This window comes from Phoca vitulina, unplaced genomic scaffold, assembly GCF_004348235.1.
Source record: "Phoca vitulina isolate PV1807 unplaced genomic scaffold, GSC_HSeal_1.0 scaffold42, whole genome shotgun sequence".
Taxonomy (NCBI): domain Eukaryota; kingdom Metazoa; phylum Chordata; class Mammalia; order Carnivora; family Phocidae; genus Phoca; species Phoca vitulina.
In genome coordinates, this window is record NW_022589745.1 from 13,286,546 (window position 1) to 13,305,521 (window position 18,976).

The window sequence follows — 18,976 nt, forward strand, 5'->3', positions numbered from 1 at the left end:
TAGATTGAAAATCCTCAGTGTCAGGAGTTGTGTCCATATACATAGTAGGCACTCAATAATTGTTAATTGAATGAAATAATGTGATGTAAATGATAAATATAGGATAAGTGCGTTTCAAATTATGATACCAAATTACATAGATGTTAAAATTATGTTTTCAGTATAGAAATCCATTTAAACAAAAAAAATATATCATACTGCTAAGTCTTATGGGGAAATCGGACTAAAACCATTTGTTTTTATTTGCATAAAGATAGTGACTTTAATTTCTTTTTGTTTTTTGTTTTTTTTTTAAGATTTTATTTTTATTTATTTGACAGAGAGAGAGAGACATCAAGAGAGGGAACACAAGCAGGGGCAGTGGGAGAGGGAAAAGCAGGCCTTCCGTGGAGCAGGGAGCCTGACACAGGGCTCGATCCCAGGACCCTGGGACCATGACCTGAGCTGAAGGCAGACGCTTAACGACTGAGCCACCCAGGTGCCCCGTGACTTTAATTTCTAATACATGTTCATTATTATTGAAAATAACTTGGTTCCTCTTCATTAATCTTGGTAAAAAAAAAAAGATGCCATTAGTGTGTACTGGATCAAAAACACCTTTCACTCCCAAGAGAGAGTAGGAGATCTTATTAGCTCATTTTTTAAAAGAAATTCTTGGGGCTGTTGGGTGACTTAGATGGTTAAGCATCTGGCTTTGGCTCAGGTCATGATCTCTGGGTCCTGGGGTTGAGCCCTGCATCAGGCTCCCCGCCCAGGGGGAGTCTGCTTCTCTCTCTACCTCACCCTTCCCTCCCCGCAGCTCATGCTCTCTCTCTCTCTCTCTCTCTCACTCTCAAATAAATAAATAAGAACTTTAATAATAATAATAAATAAAAGAAATTATTTGTCTCAATATGTGTTCATAAGCATTGTCAAATTGTAGATGAAATCATGGAAGAAATAAATGTTTTTATAGGATTCTTTTAAATTCAATTCTGTAGTTTTTTGATACTTTATAAATGACAGTTTTAGTTCCTATCAATTATATGTGCTCTTCTGTATTCTCAAAACAATGTTAAAGGTGGTCATGCTTTCCTTCAAAAGGGAACTAGGTCCCCACACCTGTGCCATAGTCATAATTCGTTCATGTTCCAAGCATAGTTTAAAAGTAGCTGTGCAGGTTACTGAGGGCTAGACACTAGCAGAGGTAATTAACTGTTATATTCTTTTAATAGTCTCATTAAAGAAAGCCTTTCATGAATTATTCTGTTAAATAATATTTTTTTTTTAAGATTTTATTTATTTATTTATTTGAGAGAGGCAGGGAATAGCACAGAAGGAGAGTGAGAGGGAGAATCAGACTCCCTGCTGAGCAGAAAACCCAATGTGGGGCTCCATCCCAGGACCCTGGGATCATGACCTGAACCAAAGGCAGATGCTTAACCGATGAGCCACACAGACACTCCATAAATAATCTTTTTTATTTTCTTACTTTTTTTAAAGATTTTATTTATTTATTTGACAGAGAGAGAGATAGCGAGACCAGGAACACAAGCAGAGGGCGTGGGAGAGGGAGAAGCAGGCTTCTCGTGGAGCAGGGAGCCCCATGCGGAGCTCGATCCCAGGACCCTGGGATTATGACCTGAGCCTAAGGCAGATACTTAACGACTGAGCCACCCAGGCACCCCATAAATAATCTTTTTTAAAGCTAGTAATTATATCCTACTTCTCTTGCATGTAGCTACCAAATAAACCACAAAGTTTTCTATTGTTGATTATTGTAAAATTATAATTTCTAGTTACAAATTAATAGTTTCAGATAGAAGAATAATCTATAGAAATAACAAAAAAAATAGTGTCGCGGAGGAGTAATAGCTCAGGATCTACTTTGTCTTAAAAATTATTATAATATGCATCATTCTATTCAACCTAAATGTATTGGAACCTTTCTATATGCTAAGGACTTTGCTAGACAGTATTCATTTTTAAAAATTTGGATAAGGACAAAAAAAAAAATAAAGATGTAGAAGGTAAATCTAAAAAGCAGTGAAAATCATACTTCTTTGTGTTTCCATAAAGGTTCACCTAAGGATCATGTACGTAATGGATGCAAACTCTGTAAAACTAATCAATATTGTGAACCGCATGATTATGAATACTGTTGTCCTTGTGAGTGGCACCATACAGAGCATGACAGACAACTGAGTGCAGTAGAGAACAGCATTAAAAAGTAAGTTCTTTTTTTTAACTCCTTTTTTTCTGTCCTGACCTATTTATATACCTCTACTTGAATTATTTCCACATAACCTCCCCCCATGTCTAGACTAGTAATATTTCACAAAATCTGTTTTTTTTTATTTGGTTCAAATATTAGGCTATATCAAAAGACAGTGATTTAATAGTTATTCAAAGAGAAGCTTGATGACTGGGACATTATCCAAGGGCATTTTTCGTTAAATGAGCAGAGATTAGGTGAAATGAATTGGGTCTGTCTAAAACTGCCTGATTATATTAACAACATGTATATAATTTATTTTCAGAAAAGCTTGCAGTTGTGAGGGATTCCCATTCCATAAGGTAATAACTAATAATTCAAACGTATGTCTTATTTCAGAAGTTCTTTTAAAAAGTCTGAAGTCTGAATTTCTATTTTATTTTCTCTTGCTAGGTTATTCAAGAATTCCTTTCGAACAAGGATAAATTGGTGAAGGTAATCAGGTACCAAAGACCTGATTTATTATTGTTTCAGGTATCGGAAAATAAATACTTACTTTATGCTATGTAGTTGGGTACTAGGAAGATAAGAAGGGATAATGACTTTGGTGTGAGAGGAGATTTAAAACAGCTTTGATTGTGCATGTATTTTTCAGCATTTATTTCTAATCTTCATTTCTTTGCCACATAGGAACCATACTTTGCAGACCACAAGACACACAATAATTAATGCTCTTCTTTAGAAGACACCTTGTACATACCATGTACAGATTCACTGTATTCAGGAAGATATTGGGGGTGGGGCGTAATACCCAGAGAATGTGAGGATCGAGTATGTTGTTATAAAAGGCAGTGTAGTTTACAAGGGCAATGGAATTGTTTTTTTTTTTTTTTTAGTATAGTTGACACATGAGGTTACATTAGTCTCAGGTGTACAACTTAGTGATTTGACAAGTTTATACATTATGCTATGTTCACCAAAGGGCGTTGGAATTTTTAATCAGTGACCTAACTTTAAATTTGGACAGTCTGTCACTTACTATGTGATCTTGTATATGTGTTATCCTAAAAATAGAAATAATATTACTTATTTCATGAGGTCACTATGAAAATTAAATGAGATTATTTATAATAACCCCTAATATAGTGGCTAGGGAAACAGAGTAGTTCAATAAATTGTAAGTACTTGTTGCCTATCCCTACCAACAACAGTAATACTAATGCAACCAACATTTATTGAAAATTAAAATTTGCTCTCATATTAACACATTACATGTAACCTCACTTAATCTTTATAATCTCTCAGTTGGGTTATATTTTATGATGGAAATCGTGAGGCTAAAAGAGATTAAGTAATTTACCTAAGATCTCGGAAATACCGTACTGGGGTTCAAACTGACAACCCTCACACTTAATCCTTATGCAACATTGCCTCCTTAGGAGGCTCATTGTTCTTTCTGGGAATATTCTTACTGATACTACTTTAACTAATGTTAATTCTGAAAGAAAAAATGATATTATCTGAGAGTGCTGTTTGTCTCCAAGAGATAACAAAATCTTGTTTTATTTGTTTTATATTTACAGAGATTTACTCTTGAAAAAATGGAATGGCCCAATCACTATGCATGTGAGAAATTGCTAGTGCTTTTGACCCACTATGACATGATAGAAAGAAAGCTTGGTAGAAGGAATTCTAATCAACTACAGCCAATTCGGTAATATGAAGAATTGTACAAAGAAGTCTCTGTGTTTCCATTTGAGTATCTTATGACCTATATAATAATCTTATTAATACCTTTAATAATCTTAATACCTTTGGTAGTGGGATATATAGCTCTTTGTTATATAAAAATGGAGTAAAGGTCTAGTAGGAAATATTAAAAGTTTATTCAGAGTTTATAGTCAACATAACAGTAAGTTCGTGCCTTTGCACACTTTTCCGCTTCAAACAAGTAGTAATAACAGATTATTAAAAGAAATAAATATAAAATGATATAGCCAAGCTTAACCATAGAACTATTTCAATGAACCAGAAAGGGAACAAAAATGTAAAGTGAATGGAGGGACAGAAACTGAGAATTGGTAAAACTTAGCAAAGGGAATATGAGTATTCATTGTGCTATTCTTGCAACTTTTCTAAAGGTTTAAAAATTTTCAAACTAAAAGTTTGGGAGGAAATATCAAAGAAAAATGATAAACTACAAAGGAATGACAGTCTGATAGCATACATCTTTCATGACAGTAATGCTGGAGTAACATTTCAAAGCTTTGAGTAAAAATGATTGGCAACCTACATATCATTAAAGCCTTATTTACTGGTTGGTGAATAAATCACAGATTCTCATTAAAAGCACTATAAAAGGAGGTACCTAAGCAAGAAGAAGAATGAACCCAGCGGGATGATGTGGATAACAAAAAACAGTGGTCAATCAATAAAGAGAAATCAACAAAATATATTTAGCTAATTTAATAAACTGGAAAAATATGTATATAAATAGCTGCATAATGCTTGATGATTAATATACAATGATGATAATAAATTAAAACTTCCTGCGTATGCATGTAAACCATTAAGGGTAACCACTAAAACACCAGAAATGCAATCTCTGTCTTTGAAGCCAATACATAAAATAGGAAAGTAAGACTGTCAAACTAAAAGAATACAGGAAGGAGGAAGGGGGAAGTAGCAAAGAAAAAGTTGGGTAACAGAAAACACAGAATAAATTGTATAAATGAGCCCAGCAAGATCAGTGATCACAGTAAATGTAAGCGGATTAAACTCATCAATTAAAAGGCATTATATTGGATGAATAAACAAAATTCAACAATATTCTGCTATTTATAAGGCATGTGCAGAATAAAACTACACAAAATTTGAAAATAAAGAGATTTAAAAGACTACCACAGAAATATTTACCAAAGTGATGTAGCAAAATTAACAGAAACAAAATAGACTTTAGAAGAAAAATCATTATTATGGAAGAAAGGAACGTTGGATAATAACGAAATCTACTGATAGGATATTACAATCATCAACTCTATGCACCTAACAAAATTATCTTTTGAATAAACTAGTCAAAGGAATAATTATGCCATAATTCTTTATAGTATTTTTAGAATATTATAAGAATAGAACAAAAGCCAATGGAAATTGAATAATTCAATCTACAAATTGAAAATTTCAAAATAACTCCTGCAGTTAGACCTCATTAGAAGAATTTGTTTTTCAGAATCGTTAAAACCCGGATCAGAAATGGAATTCATTGCTTTGAAATAGAATGGGAAAAGCCTGGTATGTATTCACTCTAAGCAAAATTTGTAACATTTAACCATATATGTTTAGCGAATATGGTATACATATATAAAACATGTATATACATATATATATATAAAACATATAAAACAAAGAAGAGACATATCACATGCACTGAGGATTGATTTCATAGTTTACCTGTGCTATTTGAATAAGTTTTGACTAATAGTAAATATTAAAAACTTTAAGTAATTTTATCTTAATATCATAAGTTGGTATTTCTATTGTAATTAATATTTAAGAATATAATACAGAAGTAGTTTTGATCTATATTTCTGAAGAAAATGCTGCTGCAAACAGTCTTGTCATTGGATTTCACTGTGTAGTTGGGTCTAAAGAAATCAGGTTGCTGCATAGCACCTGAGGTACTCTTCCTCTCCTTTCTTTACTCTGTTTAGTTTTTTTTTTTTTAAGATTTTATTTATTTATTTGACAGAGAGAGACACAGCGAGAGAGGAAACATAAGCAAGGAGAGTGGGAGAGGGAGAAGCAGGCGCCCCGTGGAGCAGAGAGCCCGATGTGGGGCTCGATCCCAGGACCCTGGGATCATGACCTGAGCCGAAGGCAGACGCTTAACGACTGAGCCACCCAGGCGCCCCTACTCTGTTTAGTTTTCATGAGAATTTATAGTTGTCAAATTACTCTTGTTTTGCTATAGACAAAAATGCAGTGAACTCTGAATTAGCTCCCAAACTGAAGGCAAGGAAAGCACAGATCATTTAAAATGGAAAGTAATCCCAAATTCATTTCTATCTGGCTTTGAAATTAGATTGTGTGATTATATGTGAATGAGTGAGGCAGTAGATTTGTCAAAGAAAGTTTAAGTTGTAGGTAATTTTGAAGAATGAAATTGTAAGGAATTAGATAAACCATGCTAAGCAATACTAGGAAAATAGAAAGCTGAAGAACTTTGAGGACCGTTTAGCAACAGTTCCACCAACTGTAGTATATTTTCAGGAAAGAAAATCACATTAACCCAGTTTGGCAGCACATCTCTGTTCAGAACTGAGCATCGTCAGGGGCGCCTGGGTGGCTCAGTCCATTAAGCGTCTGCCTTCGGCTCAGGTCATGATCCCAGGGTCCTGGGATCGAGCCCCATGTCAGCCTCCCTGCCCAGCAGGGAGCCTGCTTCTCTCGCTCCCTCTGCTGCTACATCTGTTTGTGCTTTCTCTCTCTCTCTGTCAAATAAATAAATAAAATCTTAAAAAAAAAAAAAAAACTGAGCATTGTCCTTTGTGGGTGCTATTTTTTAAGGGAGAAAATGTACTCCTAGCCAGTTTAAGAAACACTGTAAGTTCATCTGTTTCCATTGTTTGTACTTTAAACTCATCAACTAATATTTTCATTATAGTGTAGCTTCTCATGTGATTTTCCCTCATGTAGGATAAACATAAGGATCTAGTCTATTTGTATATTATATTGTAAATTTACATGCAAGCATTCTCATTTTCATTTAGTAGCTGCTTGTGAGTCCAGTGAGCCTGGGCATACCCTCAATTCTGTTCTTTTCAGGAGCCATCACTAAAGAAAGTTAATGTTGGGAGTTTTACTATTCCCATTCTTTATCTGGAATTTTAACACTTATTATAGTAAATTAAAAGCAACCAACCTTATCTAAGCAATGTTTTCTATCCTGTAGGTACCATCTTTAGAGCAAGAGAATTTAAATTTTTCATTTTGAAAGGAATCTTTTTCCAGGTCTTGCCAGGCAGAAGAAAATCAATTCTGTACTAGTATCAACAGATATTAAAACAGAGATGTTGTAAAGCAAGAACTGTGATGAATTATCAATTTGCACATGAATTCTTTTTCCTGGCAAACTTACCAGGTAAGTTTCTTACCTAGGAAAATTAAATTTACAAATATGCAATTAAGGCTGTGTCTACTGTATTTTTAATCTTTTAGAACATTATGCTCTGGAAGATAAACATGGAGAACTGGTTCTACAAACAATAGAAGAAGAATCATTGTTTGAAGCCGCTTATCCTGAGATTGTTGCTGTTTATCAAAAACAAAACTTAGAACTGAAAGGGAAGAAACAAAAAAGTAAGTATCACATTTGATAGGTATTTATGCCACACACAAATGTTATAGAAGAGTTACCTATTCTATTTGAATCTATCTTGTCTAAATTTTGCTGAAAGTTCTGTAAAATCAAGAGTTAGGATTTTACTCTTGCTTCTTTGTCTTGATACACTTCTTTTTTAAAGCCACGAGTAAACCATTCTGCTGTGTCTGCTAACTTAACCAAGTGTTAATAGTAATTGTACTATTACTTTTTGAGCAACTAGTATGCATAACATGTTTTGGATTATAAACACATTTCTTTATTTCCTAGAACTTGATGAGGAAAACAAATTCAATTATAACATTGTTTCCAAAAGAAAATATTTTATAATATTTTATTAAGAATTATGTTTTATGATTATTTATAACAGTTTCCAGGAATGCACTGAGACAAAAAAGACAAAAATAATAATTACTCATGCAGAAGATTTCTGATCTGAACTCTTTAGTTTATTTGCTTACTCAAGTAAAGGAAAATAAGATAGATTTTAAGAGTATTGTATTTTTTTTTTCTTTTTAGGCATGAAAATTAAGTCTAAAGAAAGCAATTGGCCAGAATCAGATAATACGAAGAGTTTCCAGTCACAGATGACTTTAAACCCCACATGTGAAGTCTTTTCTAAGCAAAATTCCAAGTTACATTTGGAAATTACCCCTGATCGTGCATTACCCCAGAAATCTATTTCTGCATCATTGAATAGCTTAATTTTACCTGAAGATACTCTCTGTTTGAATACACAAGAGCACTTGGTGTCTTCTCCAAGACCTTTGGCTATGCAGCAAGTTACAGCTGTCAGTAAGTCTCTAATTCCAGAATCTAGTCAACCTAGTACCTCATCCCATAACATATCAGCGATTGCTGATCTACAATTAAGCACCATTGACTGGGAAGATACTTCTTTTAGTAATTCTCCAGCTATTCCAAGGAACACTTCCTCTCATGGTTTAAAATCAGAACTTGAAACAGCCATCCCTGAAAATTTTAAACATTTCCCAGAAGAATTATCATGTGAATCAGAATGGTGCACCACAAACATTAATAAAGTGTTGGATCAGGATCTTCAAAAGACTAATCCTGAAGAGCATCTACTTTCTGGCATTACTCATTTACATCTTCAGGATTTGCCTTTAAAGGAACGAATACATATAAAATCATCATATCCTCAGGATAATGCACGGCCAAATGTTGACCTGAAAACTTTGTCCCTACTTACCATAAAAGAATCTTATATTACTAACAGTGGTTCTGATTGTCCATCACATCTCTCAAATGATCTTCTAGGTATTCATTTGCAAAATGAATCTAGAAAATCTAAAGTTCTAAAAGGAGACCAGCTATTTCGAGAAAACTATAAAATGAATACTTCTAAATCTTATTCTGTCAACAATCCAATAGTAAAGACCTCCAGTGTTAGAGCTGGACCACCAAATACTGCTTTAGATCATAGTAGAAAAGTGGATGTGCAAACCACTCAGAGAAGTGTAATGAAGAAGAGCGTTTGCCTTGACAGACATTCCTCTGATGAAGAAAGTGTCCCAGTGTTTGAGAAAGCTAAAAACACAACTCAGAAAATGAAGCATAGTTCTCAGAAGCGTAACCCAGCCCAATTCAAGAAAGATGATGCCAACAAGTTGAATAACCCTAAAATATATATGAAAGAAACTGAACAGTGTATCCAGGCTTATAAAACAGCTGGAAATGAATACTGTTTCCCAGATGCAGCTAAAGGTTCTCTGAGTTTTCTACAGCATCATAAATACAAAGGTGACTCTGGTACTTCTTTGGATAGTCCTCTTCCTTTATGTCAAAGATTAAAACTAAGGTTCCAAAACTCTTGAAATGAAATTAAAAATATTTAAGTGTAACTTAGTATTTTAGTACCATCAGCACTAGCAGAGGCAGAATCTCTACATTTGGCATAAAAATGTAATGTGGTTCTGTGTATCATGAGACACTTTCCATTTTAATTAAAACTGTAATAAAAAATGTCTAAAGCTTTGGTTTTAAAAGATGATCCTTGTGGTTAAAACTTAAAGTATATTTTAAAAAACATACTTTTGACATTGTTTATATCTTTATTGATTTTAAAGTTTTAAAATATTAGTACAGTACTAGAGTAAATGCTTCATCCATTTGCTCACTTTTGTCCATTTCTTCCACAAACCTCTGAAGTTTTCATTTATATTTCAGTTTGTTCCCATGAGGATAACTCTTTGTAATTACCTACACTCCCTCAGTGTCTTCTGTTTTGCCTTTCCTGAGAGTTTTATTTTCTCTCAATATGAAGATACATTTAGTGTGCTTTTCCAGTGTTGGTAACCTTATTCTCTTTGTGAGGGGCAAAAATGAAAAGGAGGAAGATGCTCAATATAATTAGTAAAAATTACGGTTGTAATGGCTGAAAAAACTGAGGAAAGCTACTTCTTACATAACCCCAGGAGTTCACAGTTATGCCAAATGGAAAAAGATTTGCAAAATAGAATGTATAATGAGAAAAGACTTAGAAATTTGCTCAGGATCACACAACTAACTAATAATGGTGTGGGAACCAGATTTCTTGCCTCCTAATTTATTGGCTTTTCTTTTTTTAATAGCACTTTTTTTCTTTCCTTTTTAAAAATGATTTTGTACTATATTGACTCCAGTAACTCTAAATATTAAGTTGTGCATTAACTTAACATTCAAAAAGTCTAGTGGTAACCAGATGGAAAAATAAAAAGTAAAGCTGTTGCTATTTGCAGATGACAAGATCTTTATATACAAAATTCTAACAAACCCACTAGAAACTATTAGAACTAATAAATGAGTTCAGCAAGGTTGCAGGACAGAAGATCAATATACAAACATCAATTATATTTCTATACATCTGCAGTGAGTAATACTAAATGAACTTAAGAAAATTCTGTTTACAATAGCATCAAAAAGGATAAAATACTTTGGAATGAATTTAACAAAAGAAGTGCAAAATATACACTCTGAAAACTACAAAATATCGTTGAAAGAAAGAAAACCTAAATAAATGGAAAGACATCCCATGTTCACGAATCAGACAACTTGATATTAAGATATTTCCGAAACTAGTTTATAGAGTCAAGGCTGTCTCCATCAATTTCAGCTGATTTCTTTGCACAAATGGGCAAGCTGATTCTAAAATCCATATGGAAATTTAAGGGACATAGAATAGGCAAAATAATCTTTAAAAAAAAAAAAAAATGGAAGGACTTGCCTCTCCTGATTCTGATTTCAAAACTTACTATAATGTTTCAGTAATGAAGAATGTGTTAGAGCGGCGTCAATGTAGACATACAGATCAATGGGATAGAATTGAGGGTCCAGATATATGCTCTAACATTTATGTTCAATTGATTTTCAACTGGAGTACCAACACAACTAAATGGGGAAACAGTATTCTTTCAGCAAATTCTACTGGCATTACAGGATATCCATATGCAAAAGTGTGAATTTTGAGCACTACCTTGTACAATATGCAGAATTAACTCAAACTGGATCAAAGATCTGGTTGCAAACCATAAACTCGTAGAAGAAAACATGGACATAAATCTTTGTGAATTTGGATTAAGCAAGAATTTCTTAGATAAGACACCAAAAGTTTAGCTTGTACTTCATCAAAACCAACAACTTTTGTGTTTCAGAGGATACTATCAAAATGAAGAGAAAATCATAAAAGAGTAAAAAATATTTTCAAATTGTGAATGTGATAAAGGACTTGTGACTAGAGACACATGTCTAAAAAGCTCTTACAACTCAATAATAAAAAGACATTAAAAAATAAAATATCTGAGTAAACATTTCTCCAGAGAAGATGTACAAATGGCCAAGAAGCACATGAAAAAACTCAAATTCATTATTTATCGGAAAAATACAAATCAAAATCACAATGAGATACCACTTTACACCCAGTAGGACAGCCAGACAGAATCATAAAGACAAGTGTTGGTGAGGGTGTGGAGAAACTTACATTCCTACCAGAAATAACCTACTGGTAGGAATGTAAAATGGGGCAGCCATTTTGGGAAAAGTCAGGTGATTCCTCAAATGGTTAAACATAGTTACCATATGATCCAGCAGATCCACTGCCAAAAATACACCCAAGAGAAATGTAGATATATATCCACCCAAAAACTTTTAATTACACAAATATCCATAGCTCAAAAGTGGAAACAATCCAAATGTCTATCAACTGATGAATGAATAAGCAAAATGTGGTATATCAATACAATGGAATATTGGCAATAAAAAGAAAAGGCAGTACTGATACCTGTTACAATATGATGAACCTTGAAAGCATGCTAAGTGAGAGGCCAGTTGGAAAAGATTACATATATGATTCAATTTATGTAAAAAGTTCCAAATAAGTAAATCTATATAGAAGCAGAAAGTAGACTCATTGTTACCAAGGACTATGGGAGTTGGGGCAGAGGAGGGGAGGTTAAGGAGGGAGAAGGGAAAATAACTGCTAATGGGATGGTTTTGGGGGGGAGTAGGTGGATAAGGAAAATGTTCTCAAGTTGATTGTGATGATGGTTGCAAAACTCCAATTTACTAAAACCATTGAATTGTGCAATTTAAATAGATAAATTCTATGGTATGTGAATTATATCACAATAAAACTTTTAAAAACAAGAAGAAATTGTAGAGAATTTTATCCGTCCAAACTCCTTAATATCTAAAATGTTTATACTCCAACCTCCTCCCACATATGCACTGCCATTATTATTTTATTGTTTTATAGAAAACAAGTCCAGAGTAGTGAAGAGATTTTTCCCAAGATTGGATATGAAACTTTGGTTTATTCTAGTATTTATTACATTATGCCATGTTTTAAAATTAAATTCAAATTTGGAATACTTTTGAATTTTTGTGCTTTTTCTTTCTTTCTTTCTTTTTTTTTTTTTAAGATTTTATTTATTTGCGAGAGAGAGAATGAGAGACAGAGAGCATGAGAGGGAGGAGGGTCAGAGGGAGAAGCAGACTCCCCGCCGAGCAGGGAGCCCGATGCGGGACTCGATCCTGGGACTCCAGGATCATGACCTGAGCCGAAGGCAGTCGCTTAACCAACCGAGCCACCCAGGCACCCTGTGCTTTTTCTGAAGTTATAATTTTGGTTTTTCAACATTTCACTAAAAACATAAAATGCTTTGAATCAAGTTTAACTTTATTTTAGAAAAATGTCATGTTTGTAGAGCACTTACTATACATGAATTCCTAGGCAAGGGGAATCCTAAATAAATGCAATCAGTCCTCTCCTCTCAAGGATTCCACCTATCCTAATTGAACTGATATATATATATATATATATATATATATATATATATATATATATATTTAAATCAGTGGCTGTTCTTAAGTAAGTGTTATTTATTTTTTAAGGTGGGATTTTCATGTGGTTAATAAAAAAGGTGAACTGGTACAAAAAATAGAGAATGAAAAAGTCAATCTCCTTTCTGTTCTAATGACCAGACCATAATTCTTGCATCTAGAGGCAAGGACAGTGTCTAATTTCTTGTAGATCCTTCCAGAGGTGTTCTGTACCAATATATTAATATAGCTAAGAAATTACTCCATATCAATAAATATGGTCTGTTTTACTCTTTAATGACTCCAGTGTCACTGCGTGTGTGTCTTTGCACAGACGCCTAGCGCTATGTAATGGACGTGAATGTCATGTTTGATTTTGACTGTTAAAGCATTTTCGATTCTCTAACACCATCTAAACTACGGAATGTGAAATATGTGAACTAAATCATTTGAGTGTCTCTTAAACACATTTGATTTTGGTGTAAGCTTCCTCTTAAGAGTCCCCGAAATGTCCTTTAATAGCTTAGAATAATTATAAATGACGTGAATTAACTGTACATATGAAAAGAATATGGGCGCCTGGGTGGCTCAGTTGGTTAAGCGACTGCCTTCGGCTCAGGTCATGATCCTGGAGTCCCGGGATCGAGTCCCGCATCGGGCTCCCTGCTCAGCGGGGAGTCTGCTTCTCCCTCTGACCCTCACCCCTCTCATGCTCTCTCTCTCATTCTCTCTCTCAAATAAATAAATAAAATCTAAAAAAAAAAAAAAAAAAAAAAAGAATACATTTGCTTCGAAGACCTGACATTAGAAAAACCTGACAATATGTCGACCAAGAATGGCATTTCTTTAGTAAAATAACCACAGTTTCAAGTTTGAGCTGGCACCCACATAGTTCAGTAATCTCAATTTTAAATGCTAATACAATGTACATTTTTCTTAAAGTTTTATTTATTTAATCTCCACACCCCAGGGGCTCGAACTCATAACCCCAAGATCAAGAGTCACATGCCCCTCTGACTGAGCCAGCCAGATGCCCCATATGCCCATACAATGTACATTTTTAATATTTTTCGAGGGACTATATTTTGACCTTAATTGGACCTCACTGCACAGTTGTGTGTACAACTCTAAGTTCTGAGCTTACAGTTGCACAACCCAGTACTACATATTGAAGGAGATGAGGGTGAAATTTTACTCTGGAGTAATTGGTTTTATTTTGGATTGCTCACCTGATCCCACACCCTGTGCTAATTATCTTGATTATGTCCTCAGAAATATAGCTAAGGGCTCAATTCCTTTTTAACCTGACTTTTTTTCTTTATTGAAGTAGTTTACATATGATAAAATCTACTCACTGTAAGTGTGAAGTTTGATGAATTTCAGTAATTGTATACAGTTGTATAACTTCTACCATAATCAAGATAAAGAAAAGTCTCATCACCCTCAAGTTTCCTTGTGTTCCTTTACAATTAACCCTCTCAGATTACCTTGATCCCAGACGACAACTGATACGCTTTTTTCACGATGTTTTGCCTTTTCTAGAATTTCTATAAATGGGATCTTTCAGTATGGAGTCTTTGTATATGACTTTCTACCTGCCACATGTTTTTAGGACCTATCTGTGTTGTGTATATTAATACTCTGTTCCTTTTCATTGCAGAATAGTATGACATAGTATTTTTTTTTTTTTAAAGATTTTTTATTTATTTATTTGAGAGAGAATGAGAGAGAGCACATGAGAGGGGGGAGGGTCAGAGGGAGAAGCAGACTCCCTGCCGAGCAGGGAGCCCGATGCGGGACTCGATCCAGGGACTCCAGGATCATGACCTGAGCCGAAGGCAGTCGCCTAACCAACTGAGCCACCCAGGCGCCCGACATAGTATTAATATACTGCAATTCTTTCTTCATCAGTTGAAAAATAAGATTGTTCTTACATTTTGGTTATTATGAAAATATAACCATGAATACTTGGATAAACATCTAGGGGTGAGGTTGCTGGTTCATACAGTCAGCATATGTTTAATTTTTTAACACACTGCCACACTCTTTTCCAAGGGCACAGAATCATTTTGTGTTCCCACCAGCATTATGTGGGGGTTCCAATCACTCTACATCATCACCAAAACTTAATATTGTCAATCTTTTTCATTTTAGCCATTCTAGTAGGTGTGTAGTGATATCTCCTTGTGGCTTTATTTGCATTTTCCTGAAAACTGGTGACATGAAGAATCTTATGTACATATTGGCCATTCATATATCTCCTTTTGTGAAATTCCATTTTTTTCTGGCCAATTTTTAATTGGGTTGTTTGTCTTCTTGTTATTAAATCATAAATGTTCTTTATTTTTTCCAGCTATAAGGCCCTTGTTTGATGTGTTTTACAAATCTTTTGTCTGAATCTGGCTTATCTTTTCATTTTAACTGTGTGTTTCAAAGAGTAAAATGTTTTAAATTTTGATATTAATTTCTGTTTCCAGTGACCTATTTAAGTTATCTTTGTCTAGCCCAGTGTCCCAACTAATTTTCCTATGTTTTCTTCTACAAGTTTAATGTTTTTTTACTTCTTGTATTTTGGTCTGTGATTCATTTCAAGTTAATTTTTGCATATGACATGAGGTAATGATTGAGGAACATTTTTTCCCCATACAGATAACCAGCTGTGCCACCACAATTTGTTACAAAAATATATCTTTTCCCTCATTGAATTACCTTGGCTCCCTTGTTGAAAGTCAATCAACCTTGTAAGTGTAGGTCTATTGCTGAGCTCTCTTCTTTCTACTGATCTATCATTCCAATATCCCATTGTCTCGTTTACTGTAGCTTTAGAGTAAATCTTGAAATCAGGTAGTTTATCTTTGTTCATTGCTTATATTTTCCTGTCAAAGTCACCAATTTGGCCTCCATGTTACTAAAGCTAATAACTTATAGTCTTAAATTTACCTTTCTGCAGAATTTGAGACTATTGAACTTCCCTCTTTCTTCAAAGTTTCTATTCTCTTGTTTGCCATATCAACACTGCCTTTTGGTTTATGTAGTCCCTCCTTGGCTATAATTTTATTTTTTTATTTCTTATTTATTTATTTTTAAGATTTTATTTATTTATTAGAGAGAGAGAGCACAAGCAGGGGGAATGGCAGGCAGAGGGAGAAGCAGGCTCCCCACTGAGCAAGAAGCCCAGTTGGATTCACTGGGCTCGGGGCTCCATCCCAGGACCCTGGGATCATGACCTGAGCTTAACGACTGAGCCACCCAGGCGCCCCTTGGCTATAATTTTTAAACTCATAGGCTTAAATATTCATTCTTCTTAAATACTGGTATCCCAGTTCTCTCTCTTCGCTTACTCTCTATACAGTCTAGATATTTTCTACTCTCATGACTTCAACTATATATATGCTTCTGACCCAGATACAGATCTTTAGCTAAAACTTCCCTCCTAATCTATAGGTCTGCTTATTTAACCAATTTCTGACATCCCTGGGGATAAGAGTATGGTAATAAGATGGTAGAGGCTCTGAGATGCCTGACACATTCAACCTTTGATGTAGTTCCAAGCCTTGCTGTAACTGGTTCCTGGTCCCAAGTGAAGTCATTTGGATAGTGCACATTGATTGATGCCAGAGATATTTATTGATGGTCAATTGAATAAGTATTATACACATCAAATGCCAAGGACTGCCAGGAAATACAAAGTGGTGTAAAACCCAATTTTTACTTGCAAAGAATTGACAATCTAGAGCAAGGTAGGGAAATGTGGCATATTTACATACAGGAATAAATTATATTGGCTAGCTCAGAATTAATTGTTAAATGAAGGGAAAGGGCACTCGATACTCCATGAGTCCTTCAGAGGAGGGAGGATTTTTTTTTTAGCGAAGATGAGAGTTGACTGGGCTTTGAAGTATAGGCAGAAATTTGAGTGGCAGGATTGGAGCAGCATTATGAACAGAGGACATTTCAGTGGATGAGGGAATAGCTTGAAGTAACGACACGGAGTAAAGGATGAGATTTGACATGCTTATGGAATAGTGAACAATCCATTTCAACTGTGGAGTCTTACTCGAACTCCGGTCTCCAGGGAACAAATCACTATGCAGGCAAAGAAATGGCCAAGGATGGAGGAGGGGTGATAAGGAATCTGGAGCAGAAAGCGAGCTAAGGTTAAGGTATCTTAGGGCAAAGGGCAAAATAAATAGGACAAAATGTAGCAAAGAACCTGACCAGGATGCTAAAGGATTCTGACCGCATAAGCCACATGTAATATGTGAGCTCATCGATCCATACAAAGTACCAAAGGTGCACCCAACCTGGTCGCAGAGGAGGAGGAAGACACTGAACTTAAAATTGCTGGGCAAGAGGGAAAAGGAACATTTCTTGAGTACCTTCTATGTGCAAACTAGGTTTTTCACAAGCTTTTTGATCCTCTCAACAACTCTGTAAGAGCTATATTGCAGTATTTTGAAAATTTAGAAGCAAAAGCAATCCTTATTAAAACATTCCTCAAAAACAAAAAACAAAAAACAAAACCACATTTCTCCAGGGATCTGCTTATCTTGATTTGTTCACTCTGGGCATCTAACTTGGGATTTTATGAGATGGAAACAAAATGAGCTGGGAGTGACCAACCTGGGTTCATTTTGCCCCATATTGAATATAGGCATGAAATAGATGAACTGTGGTGTCAATTTTCAGTTTCTCCTCCTGAAGGATTTCTCTTCTTTCATTGTCCAGATTACACCCCCCTTTTTTTTTAAAGCCTCCTATGTTGTTTCTGTTCTTGCTGATTTGGTCTATGATGTCACTTGTAATACAGACTTTTATCATAAGTTGCCACTTACATACTTGCTTGTCACTTCATTGAGGCCTTGCTTTACTCCAAAATACTCTTTCAAAGATCTGCCTCTAAGCTACGAATCCCAGGATTGGTTTCTCCCTGTTGGCTTCAAACGAAGGCCCTGTTCTGTCCTAACTACTCTGGGCTTTGTATGATCAGTCTTAAGGTTTGGGGTTTCCTTCCAGATTTCATAATAAGGAGGACCCTACTTATTGTGTGTGTGGGTTACATGGGTCATGTTCTTGGACATGCCTATTTTTAAATTCTTTTCTATTGCAGATTTTCTATGTGAACTTGGGAACATTTCCTGACTTTTTTGAGACTCATTGATTCAAATATTTATGTAACATCTATTATGTGATAAGCACTATGCTGGGTCCTGGAGACACAGTGGTAAATGGTATTCTATAAGGTTGGTTTAATAAAGGTAAAGTGACTGCCACCATCGACATATTATAGGCGCTCCCTTAATGGTATCTGTGTCAGCTACCGTCATTTGGAAGGAGAACAAACTTTCGGATTTGGATTTAAGCTGAATGTAGCCCAACACTGCTCTTTGGGTAAAAAAAAAATGTGGACACCATAACATTCTACTAGGGAGCAGTGTGAGGGTGGGAGAGGTGTTTTTGGAAAAAGGAAGCTCTATCTCCAGGTTAGCACCATCAGAAAAGGGATCCTAAAAGGTATGGCATTTGAGCTAAGTTTACAATACTGGAAAAAGAATAATGTGCTTGTTCAGATATAATTGGTAATTAATATTGATCAGCCACTTAACATATTTACTGAGGACCTACTTTGTGAAGGCCTCCTATGCCTTTCTGTGTCTAACAGCGGGCTGGAAGTCTATGGAGTTTAAAATAATTTTCCCAAACCCGCCAGCTGGAAAAAGCTTCAGCTGGGACTAGAACTCAGGTCTCCCAATTCCTTAGTGAAGGAAATGCCCTATGTGTCCCTACTTCATTCAATTCTTTACTCAAATGTCAGCTCCGACAGCTTTTCCTGACCTCATCTAAAATTACTCCCCTTTAGAGTCAACAGTACCTGACATTATGTTTCTGGGGTCTATTTCATTGTGTCTTTCCCAAACCAGAACACAAACTTGATGAGGGCAGGGACTGAGTCCGTTTTGTTCACAGATCCTGGAACAGTGCTCAGCACAGTAACTTCTAGCTGTGTGAATGATCCTCCCCCCGTCCCCACTGTGCCAAGCATGGCTGCACGGTCCTTGCAAAATATGGTCTCAGAACTCCAG

General features: G+C 35.2%; 1 protein-coding gene across 1 annotated transcript in view; it reads left to right on the forward strand.

The window, feature by feature from the left end:
• The window catches only part of GEN1 (GEN1 Holliday junction 5' flap endonuclease), a 29,191-nt gene extending 19,726 nt beyond the window's left edge, over positions 1 to 9,465 (forward strand). The window contains exons 9-15 of the mRNA XM_032430034.1: positions 2,059 to 2,209; positions 2,520 to 2,556; positions 2,648 to 2,728; positions 3,778 to 3,908; positions 5,424 to 5,485; positions 7,412 to 7,552; positions 8,094 to 9,465. Of these exons, the coding sequence (XP_032285925.1) occupies positions 2,059 to 2,209; positions 2,520 to 2,556; positions 2,648 to 2,728; positions 3,778 to 3,908; positions 5,424 to 5,485; positions 7,412 to 7,552; positions 8,094 to 9,412 (1,922 nt within the window). The 3' untranslated portion in view covers positions 9,413 to 9,465. The remainder of the gene's footprint in view (positions 1 to 2,058; positions 2,210 to 2,519; positions 2,557 to 2,647; positions 2,729 to 3,777; positions 3,909 to 5,423; positions 5,486 to 7,411; positions 7,553 to 8,093) is intronic.
• Positions 9,466 to 18,976: the final 9,511 nt, after the last annotated feature.